Here is a 14,391-nt window from a genome sequence, read left to right on the forward strand (position 1 = left end):
ATATGAAGTGTTCTTTTCCTTACAGCAGTAGGTCAATATTTAATAAATACTGACACTTTATGAACCATTTCTGGGGCCTGGTACAAATTGCATAAAGGATATGAAATTGATGAGTGATCTACTTTTACATTTGCAACACCTACGCACCACCTACGCACTGCTCTTGTGCACACTTTAGCCACTTTTTAATTGATTTTAGTGGAGTGTTGCAGCAGCTGCTCCATGAACATACACGTTAGCATACGTTATGCGTTCAGTGTAGCCACAAGGAAAACCACACCCTCCCTAATTACTGTTTCCTCTCAAGGTTTACATTCTTCTATCAGCACATGTGGGGTTGAAATAGAGTCCTAATTTCAGGCAGAATTAGACAAAATTTACCTGAATTTTCTATTAACAGTGGTCACTTTTGCTGGCTGAAATGGAATAACTGCTGTGTTTGGTGGATAATCATGATTGAATTGCTGGATATAAGAACTCAAATGCGATGAACAGTTAAGTCAAGCTTGGCAGGCCAGCTGTGCAGATCCATAGACTGTGTATAAAAGATGGATGTAGCCTCCAGGTCTGACCAGTGAAGCTCATGCAGAAGTCACTTAAACCTGCATTCTTTGTAATGGCCAGCAGGGGGAAACGCAAAAATGAGTCTGACTGTATAGACTTTATTGAGAAAATGACCATACTTCTCACTTGATCTGTTACCGCAGTGATCATTTTCCTTGTGCGTTTATGGTCTCAATTGCTACTTTAAAGTCTCCCTCAATACAGCGTAATGTTAATTTAGTGAACTGTAGTCCCATTTAGAGTAAAATACACAGTAAATGTATGTTTCAGGCATGTATACCTTATCATTAAAAGGTCGCTACTGTATGGACATGTGCAATGTCTTTGTGTTTTACAGACCAAATGCTTGCTTGTCACATACATTTTTGAAAGACCAAGATGGTGAACTGGAGGTTTAACAATGGTAGTCTACAAACTACTGGGTTACATTATGCTGCCTACATCCATCTTTTGTGTACACTCTATTTGCCCACCTAAATCTGAGGAGTTCAGCAAGTGTTCATTGGCAATTTAATGTACTTTCAATTCTTTATTCTCCCTTCTTTCTAAACTAATAATTGACAACAAGGTGATTGTATCGTTTGTGTTTAATTCTAGCTTTTCCCAAGGAAGTGCACGTGGCTGTACGTTATCAACAACAACCTGATGTCTCTATCGGGTAAGTGATAAACTTATCTCAACCTCCTGCTTCACTGGCCACTGTCATAACCTGCTGCTTCCTTGTCCTGTGTTATCTGTCTGCCCCTGAAGGCAACACAGTCACTCCATATCTGCAGCACTAAAATAACTATTTCTTTTGTTTGCCATCGGAGGGCCTCTGTAAGAGCTTTGTCCTTGAAGCACAGTGACTCACAAGTGATATATGTGACTTTACTGCTGAAGAAACACTTAGATGTGTTGATCTTTGTAGGTTGCAGTGCACTCTAGCAGCACAAGCAAGTGTGGGTTGTTTCATGTATAGAACAGAAACTCAAATCGCCCATCATCTGAAACCAAACTGTCTTCATTTGGCCTAAGAGTCGATCCTTTTCTGGGTTAAACAGTTGAGGATGGGATTACAAAGCGTAAGGTCTACTTTCGGTTTTACCTTCAGCAGTTTGCCCCTTGGTATACTTAACCTCTGTTCTCTTCTCCTCTTCCCTTGGACACTGTCCATCCTCCTCTCGCCTGGCTTGATTTGATATTCTACTAACTGGCTTCATCAGAAGGTAATCATGCTTCACATCATCATCACACTTCTGTTTTTACCCCTGTTCACATCTAACCTTTCTACATGTGAAAACTGCCCCACGGGCTCCAGGATTGTTGCAATCTTGTTCAAAGTCAAAAGTTTACTCACTTTTTGTCGTATGTTAGCTCTTAGTTTAGATTACTACTACACTCCTTACAGTTTATACTCATGGAGCTGATGGTTGAATATGATGTTTTCTGCTGCAGGGAGAAGCTTCCAGCTGTATTCACACAATCTCATCGGGCTGTTTGAACAGCTCAAGAAGCCCGGCCTGGCTGCTCAGTTCCAGACTCATCGCTTCCCAGATAAAATTTTGCCCAGGTGAGATCAACAGACCTGGAATTTGGATCTGAAGTTCGTCTTATTTACATTCATGTCACTTGTGTAATACGGCCACACCTCTGCTTTTTGTATCGGTGAGCACGTTGCTACGCTCACGCTGTGCAGTCGCTTTGTTGTTGTTCTACACTGTCTACCATCGTGACAAACGGCTGCGGTGGTACAGAAAAAAGAAGAACCGCTGGCCAACTTCCCTGATTCTAGACGTCATCAGCTCTTTTAAGACTGTGGTCACAACAACTTCACTGTTTTTCTCCTCAGGAGATTTGCCTTGACAACTAAGATCCCCGACACAAAGGGCTGTCACAAGTGCTGCATTGGTGAGTGGCCTTTGCCTCCTAACCACTCTGGTTTATTTACCTTTACTTTCAACACAATTAGTTGTGTCAATACACAAGAAGAAACTTCTCCACTTAGTCACGCTCTCATTTTTTTTTTTTTCGCTATTATCCCTTTTTACTGTTTGTGTGTATGAATGCCAGTGAGGTTGGTGATTAATTAGATTTTTTAAATATTTTAAACCAGTGGTTCCCAAGCTGGTGTTACCCAGGAGATGTGAGCTTATGAATTTTGCAGAAATCAAATAAAGTTTCACAAAGACTAGAAATATTTTTGCAATGATTGTTAGCAAAGATTGTTTTTCTTTAAAAACTGACTGCTTATTTGCTGTCTGTTTACTCAGGACTACAGTTAATACATGGAGATTACTTTGATGTATTCTGCTACTTAAATTACTATCAAATAATAATATGGTGTTTGGGCTGTTGTGTTCTCTTGCGTTGTTGGCATACATGTGTTTAGATGGGTCTAAGTCTGCATGCAACATTTGTGTGCTTCAACCACCTCCAGGGCTTCTGCTGCACCATTATTTTGAACCCCTGTTTTGATCAGATGCTCTGTTATAGAGGATCTACATAGCTCGGTCTGTCAGCTCATATGGACACTCTGTTCTGATCTTCTTCACAGTGCGAAATCCGTACACAGGCCACAAGTACCTGTGTGGGGCGCTTCAGTCTGGGATTGTCCTGTTGCAGTGGTATGAGCCCATGCAGAGGTTTATGCTCATCAAGGTCAGTTGGTTATTTTATTTCAAATGCTACTGAAACCTCACCAATTTATTGAGCAAGACTGGTTGGTTTAACTGCAAGATTGTACTATGTTTTTTCCTCCAGAAGTATGCATGCAGTGGAATTTAAAAAATGCCTGTCACTTTTTTGCTCCTTAACAGAAGTTGTACAAGTTCCCTGGGAATTTTTACAAGCATAACTCTACTGAAGTGATGTATGCCCTTGCACTTGCAGCAAATCGTCTCTAGCTTTAGAATTCAAGACTAATTCTAAAGCTGCGTTTCCACCGAAAAAACTTTCCGCAGGAACTAGAGACCTTTGGAGGATCTCAGAGTGTTTCCACTGCATTGACCTCTGCCTAAAATACATTTTGTGGAAAATATTTACTGCTATTCAGGGGGTTCTACTTTCCAAAAGTTCAGGCACTTTAGGGTTGCAGGTGGCAGCACCAAACGTTTCTGATTAATCAAATAGACTCGGCCTTCGATTTCATCCATTTCATCACAGTCACTTCATGGTCCATCTCTGCAATAGCTCATAAAGTCCACTTGCTTCCTTTCGGTTTAGCTTTGTAGGTGTTTTGAATCCACTTTGCTGCTTGTATCTTTTCCAGCATTGATTCAGTGATCTAATTTGCAAAGCACTAAATCACAGTCAGCAGGAGCCGTGGATCTCCTCCATGCCTGCTGTTGCTGCAGTGTTGCCTGCTCCTCACTTTACATGGGTTCATCATAACCTTTGGTAGGAATGTTCCGATTAAGATCCAGGCCATTCAAGGCAGTATTTAACCGATCAGCACAAACCTAAGATCCGTTGTTTACACCCATTGTGCCACAGATGTTGTAAGTTTGAGTAGGTTCCCTAATAAATGTAGCATTATTAATCAGTGTTTGATTTATAATCCAATTTGTACACACTAAGCATTTGTTGTGTGCTGAAATTACTATTTTAAACCATGGACACACAATATGGGCCGCATATGTGGCTGTTACAAATGCCACTGAGATATAGAAATGCTTTCGTAGTTAATCCCAGCTAGATTTAACACGGGTGCGCTGGCTGCACGTGATTAGGCGTCACAGAAACCTTTGTCATGGTGCCCCTTTACTGACTGAACCCCCACAATGCTAGCCTCCTCTGGATGCTACATTATTAAACAGGAAAAGGCTCCACCTGGAAGCTTAACGAGGTACTATGACCAATGCACAATACTTGAAGTGTGTATTATCAAGGAAAATAGTGTTGGGTGTTGGCAGATACTAAATATTGCATAACTCCTATCAGCTCTGAGGGGAAACAAATGATCAAGACATCCCTAGTCTTCTGTATTACCCCCACCTTCTAGTTTGTTTTGGTGTTTGTATACAAGTCGCACACAAAATGACGTGTAGAAAACAGCCGTCACTTTTCATATGTCAGTGGACCAATTTGCTTAATATCCAAGAATCTTTAGACCTGGGTGGAAATGCAGACAACCAACAGCTGAATGTGTTCCTTAGAAAAGGGACTTAAAGTTTTAGGCACTTTAGGTGGAAACGTATGTAAACATCAGAACATGATTGACGCTAACCCTCATATTGTCTCTCCTTTTTTCCTTCTGCAGCACTTTGACTTCCCTCTCCCCAGCCCGCTGAAGGTGTTTGAGATGCTGGTGGTCCCGGAGCAGGAGTATCCTCTGGTGTGCGTCGCCATCAGCCAGGGCACAGAGCCAGGACAGGTGGTCCGCTTCGAGACCATCAACCTCAACTCCTGCTCCTCCTGGTTCACAGAGATGGGGACCAGTAAGTCAAATACGTCCTCTGTTATCAAGATGGGAACAATCCAAAGACACACTGTTGTTTTGTATGAAGGATGGACCACTAGACCTTTGAATAAGTGAAAATAAATAGACCAAAATTGCTGAAAAATGTATTGAGGAGAAACACCTCCAACCTACTAAAACATCAACAGTTACACCATAAAGCAGGGCAAAAGAGAGTTCCTCTATTGATGATGGTCTTAGTGGACCAGAGTGCCATGTAGCCAAAGTTTGCATCCTTTTGAGCTTCCTTGTGGCTTTTTGGAGTTTGAACAGCCGTTCATATTATATCCACCCTTCATAGGACAAAGTGGTGTGTAGAAAATGGGTGAATGTATGGACTCGCAGTATAGAAGCATTATCAAAGAGTAGATTTGACCTTTGAGGAAAGAAAAACATCACTGTCTTATATAAATAAGTGGTAGATTGCAGGGTATTAAAGAAGAAGTTGCATCTTTCCTCCCCACAGATAATCAGCAGGTGGATGCAATCCACGTCACCCAGCTGGAGAGAGACACAGTGTTGGTGTGCTTGGACCGTAAGTAGTCTCCGTTAGCGTTTCATGTAGTTCAAAGAAAAATAATTTCATGCACCCTGCACTGTCTAACAATTTATAAATCACGTCATCTCCTCAGAAAATCTGAAGATCGTTAATCTCCAGGGCAGACTGAAGTCCAACAAGAAGCTGGCCTCCGAGCTCAGCTTTGACTTCTGCATCGGATCTGTTGGTAAGTTTTCAGACACGTCTTCCACCTCTGTGTATGTAAAGAAGTTGGTTTATAGTGGATCATGCTGCCCCCCCACCGTCCCTTAAATGTTGCTGGAATGCTGCGCTGCTGCAATGCTACTATTATTAGACTATTAAAGACATAAGATGATGCCACTGGAGCTTTGAATTCTTTACCACTGCCGCACATGCTTTCAGTTGAGATGTGGAGTGATGTTTTGGTTCAGTGAATGCACTAAACTTCTAATAAAGCCAAACAGTATTCAACAGTGGGATTTCTGGATCCCGTCATCTGGTACCTGGTTCATCTCAGTGTAAAACCAGAAATCCCTGACTTTAAAATATAACCTATACAACTATAAGCTGACAAATGTTACATTTCCAGCAATAGTTCATATTTAGAATACATTTTTTAAACTCAGACTGAGTTGTGTAGTGCTCACACGTTGTATATTAATCAAGTGGATCGTGTTTTGTTGGCTACAGTGAGTAATGTATGATTTCCTTGTGCTCTAACCCACATTTTTCTCTGTGCTGTAACAGTGTGCCTTCAGGATAGTGTCCTGGCCTTCTGGAAACACGGCATGCAGGGAAAGAGCTTCAAGTCCAATGAGGTAAAGTATAACGTAGGCACTAAAACAGGGTGAAATCTTGGTATAAAATAGAATATCCTTATTAGTCCCACAAGGGGAAATTTGCAATGTTACAGCAGTAAAATAACAGTTAAAAAAAGCAAGTAAACGAGGCGAGGCATGTACACAATATATACAATATAAATCAGAAAAACAGAACACAAGAATATGAAATGAAGAATATTTACATGAATGAATTGCACACATGTAGCCACACTGGTTGTAAGTGTGAGTTTAAATGCAGATTCATGCGTCGTCTTTTTAGATACTGCGCCAGTTTATTGTAGGACAGAGCACAGTCAATTGAATATCATCACGATTTTAACTTTTGACAATTAAGTGAACATGATGAACTGTGAGACCGATGTTGCTCTGCTCATAGAAAACAGTAAATGCAGATCAAATCACTTGTTAAATCTGACATTAGATGGAATTATTTCATTCTTTCCAAAAACATTTTTGCTCTGGCTGCACTGCAGTAACTAAAAGGTGACTAGAAGCATCTCTGCGCATGTGAGGCGTTTAGGGAACATTGGTAAATTATAGTACCTTTCGATAAGCAGAAGTGCAGCGTTTTGTGTCCAATTTTTGTTTATGTTCAGCCTGTATGAGATGCACTGAATTCAGGTGACGACTCCTTTAAGTCTTATTGTGATGCAAAAATGTGTACGTTAGCAGGAATGTAGCCCAACATGGAAGTCAAAGCAGTGCTACGCAAAAACATTTTGTCCATAAAATCAGTGAATAATCGTGATGAATAATATGTTCAAAAATACCTGTGGTGATCATTTTGGCCATAATCATGCAGCTCTAATCCAAAGAACTTTTCAGTCCTTTTAAGTAGATGACACTAGAATAAAAACACCTACATTAATCATCTTCCCTTTCGATTGTTTTGATGATTAGCATCAATTTCAGCGTCACTTTACATGGGTCTTTAGTAACCGCTCGAGTGGAAACTGCATGCAGTTCATGTCACCTCCCTGAATGCAGGCCTGGTGGCCATACACATGAACAAACACCTCTGTCTCTGATCAACAAAGACCCTAAGTCTTGTCCGTTTATATTTGTGGATACATGCTTCAGGTGATCCCAGGAGATTATCCCTCAGGTTGGGCCCGACAAAGTGTCTTTGTGTCGGGCCGAAGCAATGAATTCGTCCACCTTTCACGGAGGGATTCCATGTTAACCCGATCACGAGTTGCGCTCAGCGGCACAATAAAAGTTCAAGAGATCGCAGGGAGGTGAAGCATTCTGTTTTAATGAAAAGTGATACGGCGATAGGGGCCACCCTTTTGAAAGCCGGCCGTGTCAGACGTGGCCCCGCATCACTCGGATGAAACAGAAGGTCTGTTCGCCGAGTCTGCGCCCGGCCCAGCTTGACAGTTCGACCATAGCAAGGATTTTTGAAATGTCAGCGGCCATGCAAAATTCATGCTCAATCATAAACGAAACCCGTCACACGACAGGGAGCAGCACTAAATAATTCAGCCTTTGTCTCGTTATGATTCCCCTCAAAAGCGAAGGCATTCAAGGGGGGCGAGCCTGGTGATCCGTGCTCGGCTCGGTGGGTGCTCCTTTGAACACCCGAGACCTTGTTATCGCTTAGACTTAAACAGATCAGATCTCTCCCGGGGCCAAGGACTTACACCTAGCAGGTGTCACCCGCCGACTATCTCGCATCTGTCAACAAGTTTTCATGACATGTCAACACGCGAGTGTTTTGAAGGGGCCCTTGTCTTTTACACTGCGAAGTGTCAGGCTACATCTTGTGACTAGAGCAGGTAAGCTGCTGCAAGTCCAGGTACACAGCAACACAAAGTCCCAAGAGACAGCGCTCATTCACCGATGGCTTATTAAAAACATACAGACGGCATGTTGTTGAAGAGAGAATCCATGTTGATCTGCCACCAAAAATACAACACAGCAGAGGAACGTGCTCACTCAGAAATGGATCAACTGACATTACACATGAGCTAAAGCTATGCTAATGATGTTTTGTGTCACTATTATAAGTTTAATCGGCTGATTGAATACTTTTGTAACTGCAAAAGTTTCATTTAACTCCTCATCATCACATTTGTGCAGGAAACTGCTTGAATTAAGCCCAACTTCCATCCTGAATTGTCTGAATTTCTGAAGATATCGGTTGTTTTTTTATGGTTCTGATGCCTGATTATTCTTTTCAGTGAAGACCAATCAGGCAACTAGATGAATACCTGAAAGGTCAGATGCTTGAAGGCAGGGTTTCAAATGGCTGTTGACTAAAAATTGACTGTAAACTAAAGTGAGGATGTTTTATTGGAGTGTAAGTTTGTAAGTAAGTGGCTACAACTGTTGTCTTGCCTTCGATTGCTGTTATATTAAGAAAACTGAACTTCTTATTTTCATCTTGTTTAGTCATCTGTGGAGTAAAGTTGATCAGTCTGTTCATTGTGAGTGTAGAAGTCTCTGATGTGCAGGAAGTTGTCATGTAACACAACGTACAGGATGACTAGAAACACACCTGTGACTTCATGCATCATCTTTCTTGCATTACAACGTGCCTTCAAAGCTGCTTCAGATGCACAGAGAAGCTGCTGTCACTTCAAAGCTCTTGTGTTCTTTCATTTCCAGGTGACCCAGGAGATTTCCGATCCGAGCAGAGTCTTCCGCCTCCTCGGATCCGACAGGTTGGTTCAGAGATTTTTTACATCTCAGCTGCGTCAGTGCACATGAGCGAGCGGAGGGTAAACAACGAAGTGCATAACAAAGCTAATTCGCTCACCACTACCAGCTGCTTCTCCTTATCAGTCGGCCTTTTCACCACCACTACCACTTTATTCTCCCCCTGAACTCCACGAACCCTCTTGATTATAGCCGTCCTCCCTCAGGCCTCTGTGTTTTCCCTATTACCTGGAAACCACCAAACAAGCTGCTCACCACCTGTGTTTCGAGCCCACAACCCTCATCTCTCGCTGTGCTGGTCCTTCTGCCTCTGCATGCGGCCATGTTTTTCTCTCCTCACTTTATTTTCATGTTAATGGCTCGGAGCAACTGCTGTCCCTAAGTGCACCCCAGACGTTATCCTGAAATACACCCTCACTGTTTTTGCTTCATACCTGCTGCCTCGGTGGGTTTGGTGGCAGTGAAATGATAGTCAAGCTGAATGTGTTATCTGTGATGCCTCACAGTCACAAACCAGTGCAATCAGCACATTTGAAATGATTGTCATTAACAAGTATTTTTGCTGTGTCATCAGTCCTTTTATTTTGGTGAGTTTTCCCTATAAAATTACCATTTTAATTAAAAAAGTATTTTGTTAATTTACTGACCAACAGTCCTAAATTTGAAGTTAGTTACACAAGATGAAGAAATCAGCAAATATTTTTATTTTTGTTTCTTTAATTATTATTTACAGGCAAGTTGATTAACCCTTTGCACAGTTTGTGGGCATTTTATGTGGCTTTTTTTTTGTCCTGCATCTCTATAGAAGCAGCACAACCATGGCTTGGATTAGAGAGAACTCAAAAATGTCTTATCTGCAGTATAACACCACCAAAATGCATATATCTGGAGAAAAAAGTTCTGTACAAAAATGTCTGTAATCAACATGTCCACATTTATCCAGATCCCTGTAAGTGGATTAACAATACTGGAAAGAAATGATGCTACGATCGATATCAATATACACAATTTACTACAACTGCTTTTTAAAATTTGTTTCCATACTTATCTCCATCCGCTGTGTAAACACATCAGTTCAGCCTGAAACTGAGTCATTGTTGCCTTCTCAATCATGCCATGAATTCTTTGTTTTTCACAGAATTAGTTTCATTGAAGTTATTTATTTTTGCACTTTAAAAGTTAATCTTATAGAATCAAGTGATTTCAATTAAATATCATGATTTCAACTTTAGATGTGACTCTTTGGATGGATTCAGAGTTAATTTACTTTTACCTCCACATTATTGTTGAATAACTGATTGATGACATAAGAGGTATGCCAACGTTAAATGTAAAAGAAACGACGCTTTCTATTTGCTCATTCACAAACATACAGTTATTCTATGACAAAGTAGCTTCACTGCTGATGTGCTGCCGGTTGCTCTCAGCTGCAGACAAAGCAGGACGTGATTTAACTCACACACACTCAGACTGAGCATGCTCAGTGACGGAGGCTCGCCCAGCGATGCCACTCGGACTCCGGATCGAGCCGCCCTGCCGGTGGCACCGGAGCAAGCCTCTCTCTGCTGCCCAGCCCCCCATGTTTTATTCACCGCCGCCTGGGCACTGCCAGCCTGGTTTGAGTGTCTCTCCATGCCTCTGTAATTTCATCTGATGGAACGGACAGTATAGACTGTAGCTTCCCTGCTCGGCTGTCACCAACACGAGACGGGTGGCATCAGAAGATGCTTCCACCGCCGTCCTGATCTGACTGTCGCCTAATGTGACATTTAACATGCACGACTCTGTCAGTACAATGATATCTGCAGACTGATACCATCAACATGATGCCGCGGTCTTGTCATTAGCTGTCAGCGCGGATCAATTATTACTAAGTTTCCTATCAATAAGTTACGCTTTTCTACTAGTTGCTGCTGACAGAAGTTTATCAGCTAGCCTCATATTATCTTGTCAGCTGATCATATTTATAAAACATCATAATTATATGACATGTATGATTCACATTATTCAAAGCACACAATATGTATTTAGGTCATTTGTCACTTTTCCAGCCACCCACAGGTTTTATTCATTTTTCAAAGATGCAGTAAAACAACGCCTGGAAAAAAAAGCACAAACTGTTCACAGGAGTTTGATTTTCAAACCACACTGCCTCAAGCTCAGAACAGTCACGACCATAAATGTAGAAGAATGGATTCAACCATCTAAAACTGATCAAATGGTATTGTTGCTGTTCAATATTCATCATTATGAGACATGTTTTACTTTCTAATAGACAAGGAAATCACTAAGGAAACTGGTTTTGCCTGAAGTGTCAAAAACTGCACATCTGCACCTTAAGATCAGTAACTAACAACATTTTATTATTATAAGGGCAGATAAAAAAATAAACAAAAAAGATTGCAAAAGAATGTGTATTAAGATGAACAGCAGAGAAAGTCTTTGCCAATTAGACGCCACTGATGTGACTGATCTCTAATGAGCGTAGGTTAGGGATGACGGGAGATCAGTAGACACTTGCAGGGTCTGAATGCTGATGGTGGAGGAACGATGATTCACATGAAACCTGAATGAGGTGACTGGAAGGTGGGAGCTTGTAAAAGACCTGGGTGTAGGATACTGGGACACATTAATCCTCTGGCAGCAGAGCTTAAGCATCAAAAACTTGAATTCCTGCTTTCTGATAAATGTTTATGCACCAATTTATGCCTTTTGCTCATTATTTCTGCTGCAAACGTCTCTTTTTTTTAATGCAAAGGAAAACACAAAATTCAAGCACCAGGTCAAAATGTAACAGAATATGATGCAGCAAAGCTCTCAGGTATTCAAATATTAACCTTTTAACTGTAGATCAGCTTTTCTAATTTAATATTCCTGCTGAGTTAAAACAGACATGATTTACTCTTCTGTCCTGCTTTGTGTCTTTTGTTTGGGGAAGTAGCCTTTTTAAATTTACAGCAATTCAAGTTTATTAAAATTCATTTTTAAGGGGCGCCGCTGTAGCTCACCGACTTGAGCCATGTCCCATGTACAGGGCTGTAGTCCTGATGTGGAGGTCATGAGTTTGAAACTTTCCGACACGTTCTCCCCCCATTCTTCTCCCCCACTGCGCTGTCTCTCTCCCACTGCACTGTCTAATAAAGGCACAAAGGCCAAAACAATAACTTTAAAAAAAAAAACAATCATTTTTAAATATGAATATTGAGGGAGCTTTATCCAAGTTTTCACCTTGTTAGTATGTTCTCATGGTGTTTTTTTTTTTATGCTGGAAGACACATTGTGAGTGAAATAAGCAGTTGAGCACTGACTGACAGTAGTATGGAAAACACAGACGGAGACTTCCTTGTTTTTATATGTAACAAACCTACAAAAAAAAAAAAAAACAATCCTGTCAGCTTGTAGGTTTGAGCTTTCTGCAGCATTATTCATCTTCAGAACTGGTTCAAACATTTGGGCTGAATTCCTCCAGTAGTACAACTTGTCATTGTGTGCTGTGGAGTAGTTTGACGTTGTTGGTGAGCTGTTGTGCTCCAGGAGGATTTTAAAGCAGGAAAAGAATATTTTTGTGGGAAAAACTGTGAAACTTTGATACAGAGAGATGAGTTTTTGGAGGTTTAATGAACCAGAGAGGGGCTGCTTTCTATTCTAACTGCAGCTCCGGTATTTCTTCTTTCTGCAGGGTGGTGGTTTTGGAGAGCCGACCGACCGACAACCCCACGGCCCTGAGCAACCTCTACATCCTAGCAGGTCACGAGAACAGTTACTGATCCTGAGCCTGGAAACTGGACCGTTCTCCGGAGGAGACGCCGCCTCAGTTTTGGGAGAAAATAAAAAAACCTTTTCCAGACTTTGACCTCTTTGGGAGAGCAGTTGTTATTGGGAGCGTTTGTTACTGATCCCAGGATGCGCAGGTCAGTAAAGGGAGGAGCCTCTTCAGCGTGGATTCATGAGTAGCCTTACACCAGCAGCGAGACGTTCACCGTGGCGCCGCCCGAACAGCCAGGAAACCGTTACGAGCAGCGGGCGGGAAAAAAAAGCCTCACGTGAACGTCGTTACTTAGCAATTTTTCTCACTTTTCTATACCGTGGACTGAGTTACAAGCAAGTTATCTAGAGGTATTATCGACAAAAAAAAGTGCCATTAAAAATCCACAAGAGTTGTGATTGTATTAGGAACCAACGGGAGATTTATCGTGTTATTGTCCGTCACTCATAATCACTGCCGGTGGCAAACGTTAGAGATTTTACAAGCTCTGTAGTGGAGACTAATAGATCAGTTTTAAACAGAACAAAACCCATGAGCCCTGTGGGTTATTTAAGCAATATTTATTAACCTCATCGTCAGTAAAGAGTTACAGGCAGCGACGGGGCTGCGTGAGGATTAACTACCTAGTGAACCGATCCCGAGCAGCTTTGGGTTATTTTTTACAGCTGTGTAATATAGTCGCATCTCCTGCTCTGCTGCATTTTTAGACCTTGGATATAATGTACATGTTTTTTTTTTTTTTTCTTTACCCTCCTCTTTTATAGACCTTTTACTTCTCATTATTTGCACCATGTAAGCACTTTTGTACATTTTTTTTTTTATTTAAAATAAAATGACAAAATGAGGGACAATGCTAGGTTTTATTAACATCTCTGCAATCCCTTCGCTAAATGTTTAATGTATACTGTTTTTTTTGTAATAAAAAAAAAGCTGTTAACATGATGACGCCAACCGTTTGTTTTCTTGCGAGACCGACGAAGAGGCTCCTGTGGGAAGACCGAAGTGGAAGACGAGTGAGTATTAGTTTCCATTATTTCCCTCTTTAGTCTGCCTTTCCTCTGACTTGACTAACCGCCACTAATTGGTCTCAGTGCGACTTTCTTGTTTGCAGCTCCGAGTCGAACGTGTAAGAAATCAGTCCTGGAATCATAAAAATCTTCAGATATGAAAATCACCTGAGGAGGGTTATTTATTTTTCTTTGCTGACCGAAGCAGACCGTAGTTTACCTGGTTGTTCATTTATAAACATCATCCCACATGTGAATGTCTTCAGGAGTCCTGCTTTCCCTTTTTTCAGAGCTGGAGGTGGAGTCAGCTGTTCCTATGGGGACCAGAGTGGAAAAGGCAGAAATGTTGTCAAGTTGTTGTCAGTGGAGGGAGCTGCAGGTCAGGGGACGCTGCCTTCAAAGTAAGAGCAGGAAGCCTTCAGCCAGTTTTAAAAAACAGATGATGAAAACTCCTGTGACGATGTCTTCATGGCATCTTTTCTGGTGCTTTTGTTACAAGATAAAGCACTTTAACATGATTTCAACAAGCTGCTTCAGTAATCCAGTTGAGGGTTTGCTTATTTTTTCAACTGGTCTGCACTTAAAACACAATA

The 14,391-nt window shown here is 41.4% G+C and overlaps 1 protein-coding gene across 8 annotated transcripts in view; it reads left to right on the plus strand.

Moving 5' to 3' along the window:
• The window catches only part of map4k5 (mitogen-activated protein kinase kinase kinase kinase 5), a 40,252-nt gene extending 26,519 nt beyond the window's left edge, over window positions 1-13,733 (plus strand). For 4 of the 8 annotated variants that reach the window (XM_008301645.1, XM_008301649.1, XM_008301650.1 and 1 more), the window contains 11 exons: window positions 1,162-1,222; window positions 1,770-1,772; window positions 2,002-2,116; window positions 2,396-2,454; window positions 3,101-3,204; window positions 4,805-4,982; window positions 5,469-5,537; window positions 5,635-5,727; window positions 6,270-6,340; window positions 8,975-9,030; window positions 12,681-13,733. In XM_008301645.1, coding sequence (XP_008299867.1) covers window positions 1,162-1,222; window positions 1,770-1,772; window positions 2,002-2,116; window positions 2,396-2,454; window positions 3,101-3,204; window positions 4,805-4,982; window positions 5,469-5,537; window positions 5,635-5,727; window positions 6,270-6,340; window positions 8,975-9,030; window positions 12,681-12,792 — 921 coding nt within the window. In that variant the 3' untranslated portion in view covers window positions 12,793-13,733. The remainder of the gene's footprint in view (window positions 1-1,161; window positions 1,223-1,769; window positions 1,773-2,001; window positions 2,117-2,395; window positions 2,455-3,100; window positions 3,205-4,804; window positions 4,983-5,468; window positions 5,538-5,634; window positions 5,728-6,269; window positions 6,341-8,974; window positions 9,031-12,680) is intronic. The other 4 variants (XM_008301648.1, XM_008301652.1, XM_008301653.1 and 1 more) reach the window with 2 other exon arrangements.
• The last annotated feature ends 658 nt before the right edge of the window (window positions 13,734-14,391 follow it).

This window comes from Stegastes partitus, unplaced genomic scaffold, assembly GCF_000690725.1.
Source record: "Stegastes partitus isolate 25-593 unplaced genomic scaffold, Stegastes_partitus-1.0.2 Scaffold1695, whole genome shotgun sequence".
Lineage (NCBI taxonomy): Eukaryota > Metazoa > Chordata > Actinopteri > Pomacentridae > Stegastes > Stegastes partitus.